Consider the following 5,049-nt stretch of genomic DNA (forward strand, 5'->3'; position numbering starts at 1 on the left):
TGTGGTCCTCTACTCTGTTTTTGCTGTAATTAGATTTCTGTTCTGCAGAAGAAGACGGAATCGAAAACTGAAACAAAATTGACTTAAAATATTGATCAAATTTAATTATTTGCCTTTGTAAAGTGTAATCATGATTTAAATGTATATTCTGCAGTGCTCTATGGAAGAATTCCTATCCCTTAAAGTTACATGTTTTACAAAGCACCAATTTGAATATATTCAATTGGGATTTAATTAGTGATTTCTTTTTCAAGTTAATATTTGAAAAGTGTGGTGAGTATTTCTTTTCATTGCTCCAGAATGAAGTCGCTATTTTGTTGTGTGAAATTACAATTGTACATTTTTTGTAGGATGCCTCTACTAGATGTGTACATCCTAAAGATGTGTTATATCTCCACTATTTTTGCCCATTCTTTTAGGTAACATAGTTCAACTGTTGTCATAGACGATAAACAATACCTGTAAAGATAAATATTCAGGTTTTACAATATATTTTTTAAATAATTGTGGTCCAGACTTTGACTAGGTCATTCTAACATGTTGACATGGTCAGATTTGTAGGGAGGTTGCCCTACTGACAACGATTCAAGCTGAGCTGCGAATCCTTCAAGCTCCTCCAGAGTTACCATGGATATTTTCGAGACTTCTCTGATAAATACTCTACTCTACCACCTGTTTGATTAAGGAGACTTTAATATTACAAATTTACAGTTGTACCATACTCTTTCCAAGGATTAAACTATGCTATGTAAGGAAAATACATTAATGTGAATAAACTAAAGAAATATGAATACTCCCCAAAAGCCTTGTAGTTTCAGTTACAGTCAGTTGCAACAGTGTAAAAAGACTGGAATAAAACTTTGTATTTAGAAGTAACACCATTCTAGAATCTGTCATTTACTGACAGCACACCATCATACAGCACAATATTTAGAATTTTGGAAATTCAGTAGGAGTTACATAATGGATGTTTTCGATATTTGGCATGTTGATATCATTTCAGTGATGAATCTAAACAGTTTTCTCTAAAAAAAAAATAAAACTGTTACTTCTGGGAGATTTGTTAGGAAAATGTTTAATGGTTCCAATTTTAACAGTGAATGTCCTTTAACTTAAAGTGAAAAAAGCACAAAGTCATAGAGGACAGCTCAATGGAAAATACTAATATTTTTTCTTTAAATTACACAATTATTTTATTTTAGTGAATATAAGAAAAGATGTTCATTTTTATTTCAGTAATTTAATTAAATTCCTGTTTTCCGTGGGCAGCTTTGTCACATTAGACCTTGTACTTCATTTCAATTTGGTGTTTCATCATATTTAGTTTAAATATTGTTTACCTATTATTAATGTTATTTTTGTGCTTGCTTGGTAGATCTCTCTCAAATGTAAGAGCCCAGCTGTTTCACATTCAGATGATTACTCTAACCTATCAATTTTTTCACAAATTCAAATTCAGAAATACTTTTTTGATCCCAAAGGGAAATTAATACTTAACATTACCATCCTTAATATTTATACTCTTGTTTGTCCCATTGCCATCATGTCTGCTGTGTTTTCTGCAGTGTAACTTTCAGTGTTTTGTTAAGCCTGTTCTCCTTGTTTCTCATTAAATATTCTACTTCAGTGTGATTTTGTCTACCTCCTGCTAAAGATCCTCCACTACTTCATTAAAGGGTTCTTGCCTTTTACATTAAATGCAACAAAGCTTGCAGGTATGCACCAAAGTTATTCTTTATCCTAATGCAAGTGAAGAATGAAGAACTTGACATTTCCTAAATAAACTCTCTATCACATACTGAAAGAAGTCGGGACATGAGAGAGAAGCTTCATCATTTTCACTTTGAGTTGTGTATTTATTTTGTAGGACATCATCTGTGAGCTGCAGGATCATGCTGCAACAGGCAGAGATGATCATTTCCACCTTCAGGGAAATGTCAACAACTTTATGACATATGTGCCCCCACCATCTCTAGTCCCTAATGCACACACACACAACAGGGTACTTAGTCTGTAACCACAAAGAGAATTTTGTTTTTGTTTTTTTTAGCAAGTGTAGACATGAGAGGTGCTCTTTTTGACACTTACTTCTATTTGTCTGTTAAAAAATTATAGACTTGTAATGCACGATGTTTAATAATAAAACCAATTTTAAACATAAATCTAACACTGCATGCTGTAAGTTTACATTTTCAAATTGTCTACCATCCAAAAGTCCTTGTTTCCCCCCTTATATTCTGTTTCCAATTATGAACACAAAAACATATCGTAAAGTTTTAAGTATTAAATTCTAGGGTGTAAAACTAAATTTTGGTTTGGTTTCCAATACCAATAAACTGGCTTTAGTACAGTATGTTAATTTAATTTTGAAGAATTTAAAGCAGCTTCTTGCAGTGTGTGTGTACTACTTGTAACTCATTTACCTTGTGATGGTTTTTATCTCTTTTACTGGTGTTTGTACTCAAAGGTCTCCTACAGCAGATGGACAGTCAGTCTGCATGCAAGTTTGGCTAATATTAGCTTACTTCAATATGGGTGAGTAAATGTCACTATCATTACTGTGTTGTATTAGGGATTGAACTCAATACTTTCTTTTAGTTGTGTGAAATTATGCATTTTCAATAAGATATGAAATAACCCTATTCAGTTTGTAATACATTTGTTTTAAGTTGGTAAGTATCTCAGTTCCTGGTTACTCCTTTCCTGAAAATTCACAGAGGAATGCTTCTCATGCATTTCAGGAGTTATGCCTTCACATCATGTGGGTGGAATCTTAGCAGTCTTCAGCTTGTTTCAGATTTTCTTCACATTCCACTGCAATGCAGGGAATATTTTGGTGTATCCTCAAGATGGCAGCCACTGGATCAATATGAAGATCCTGTTAGAAGAACTTCATGCCAGGGGTCACGACATCAGTATGATCAGGGGTTCCAGCAGCTGGTATATCCCAGAAAAATCCCCCCTCTACACATCCATCACAGTTGAAATGGACAGAGATGTGAAGGACTTCTTTGATGAGCTCGTACAAGACCAACTGTGGGTATGTGATTATAAATGTATGTGTTCGATCCACTGTGGGTCTCTGTATTGCGCTACTAAAGTTTTATTCATTTTTATTTCAGGTGCACCGAGAATGGTCGTCATTGTTAGCTTTCCTGAAGCTCACAAAGAAGTTTATGTCCTTTGTTTCTGTGGGCCACACCCTGTGGTGTGATGCTGCATCAAGAATCATGGAAAATCCAAAGTTGATAAAAAACTTAATAGAATCCCAGTATGATGTGGTTCTTACTGATCCAGGAATAGGACAAGGCGTTGTGTTAGCTAAATATCTTAAACTGCCATTAGTCCTCAATGTTCGCTGGATTACCAGTGGAGAAGGTCACTTTGTGCTGGCTCCCTCACCGCTCTCTTATATCCCAGTGATTCCAGGACCCGGTCTAACAGACAAAATGGCTTTCATCCAGAGAATCCAAAACATTTTTTTCTTTAGTATCATATTATTCCAGCAGAAATTTGTGGTGGGACCTATTTATGATGCCATGTGTGATAAATACATTGAGGGTGGATGCGACATTGTCTCACTGCTTCAAGAGGCTGATATTTGGCTGTTCAGGTCAGATTTTGTCTTTGATTTTCCTCGGCCAACAATGCCAAATGTTGTCTACATTGGAGGGTTCCAGTGTAAACCTGCACAGCCTCTACCAGCGGACCTGGAGGAGTTTGTTCAAAGTGCTGGGGAGCATGGAGTCATCATCATGACTCTGGGAACTTTGGTGAATAATTTTCCAGAAGAGGTTGTGGAAGATATTGCTAGTGTCTTTGCCAAGATGCCCCAAAAGGTAAAATATTCTCTTGAATTCTTTTTCGCGTAATTTCGGACTGTGAAAAAACTCATTATACCATATAAGGCACAGAATTTGGGCTATTTGGCACAGTTTACTTTTCCAATAATCTTCCCCCAGAATATCACAATATTCATATAACAATAAATCTGCTAAAACCGGGATGATGGTCATACCTTCTGGCACCTGTTAAAAGATGAACAGCAGTGTTTTGGACTAACTGCAGCCAAAGCAAACTAATGAAAATTGAAAGGCTTTCACAGCTTAGTCAATCACCCTGACTGAATTTACCAAAAGAACTGAAGATCACAGTCAATATAAAATCTACCCACAAGTTATAATATTTGAAGGCAGTGCATGTAGAAGCTGGGACTGAATCACACCTTTCCCATACATGTAATTCATGTCTTCATAGAGGATGCAGTCTGACGCAGTCATGAACAAATAAAAGCCTTTTTAGGCAAGCATTAATTAAGTCTAGTGGGCAAACACAATTGTTTTTCCCTGTGCTTCTTCCACATTACGTCACATAATTTATGGGGTGAATTGTTTTGATTTCTTTGTGAGTTTAAAATTGCTGGATTGCTACCAATGTCTGGTTTGAATTTCATGTCGTTCTAAAAACAGATTTCTTGAAAATGAAATCCATCTGAGCACATAGTTCAAATATTCACTGATACACTTGAGGACAGGGAGTAATTCTGAACAATTTATAGCAAACTCAGTGAACTATGGGGAACCGCGATAGAGAAGCACCTGCTTCATTATGGATCAAAGATATTGCCATTCTTTCTGATTCTGAAATTATGCATATATCTTACATTCATTTGTTCCTCATTTTGAATCAGGTGATTTGGAAGCACAGAGGGAAGCGTCCCTCTACTCTGGGCAACAACACTCTAATGATGGACTGGATGCCACAGAAAGATCTACTTGGCCACCCACAAATAAAAGTCTTCGTAGCTCATGGAGGAACAAATGGAGTCCAGGAAGCCATTTACTATGGAGTCCCTGTGCTTGGCATACCCTTGTTCTTTGACCAGTATGACAACCTTTTACGTCTACAGAAAAGAGGAGCAGCAAAGATTATTCAGCTCCATGAAGTTAATGGTCACAGCTTTGAGAAAGGTATTAGAGAAGTGCTGTATAAAGACAGCTACAGGCAGAATATTCAGAGACTGTCACGTTTACACCGAGATCAGCCAAT

The 5,049-nt window shown here is 36.2% G+C and overlaps 1 protein-coding gene across 1 annotated transcript in view; it reads left to right on the forward strand.

Annotated features, from left to right (window-relative positions):
- Positions 1-5,049, forward strand: part of LOC106951412 (UDP-glucuronosyltransferase 2C1-like) — a 15,580-nt gene that overhangs the window by 4,799 nt on the left and 5,732 nt on the right. Inside the window, exon 3 of the mRNA XM_015038946.1 lies at positions 3,123-3,839. Coding sequence (XP_014894432.1) covers positions 3,123-3,839 — 717 coding nt within the window. The remainder of the gene's footprint in view (positions 1-3,122; positions 3,840-5,049) is intronic.

Source organism: Poecilia latipinna, unplaced genomic scaffold (genome assembly GCF_001443285.1).
Source record: "Poecilia latipinna isolate Pla-1442-1.1 unplaced genomic scaffold, P_latipinna-1.0 Scaffold457, whole genome shotgun sequence".
Classification (NCBI taxonomy): Eukaryota; Metazoa; Chordata; class Actinopteri; order Cyprinodontiformes; family Poeciliidae; genus Poecilia; species Poecilia latipinna.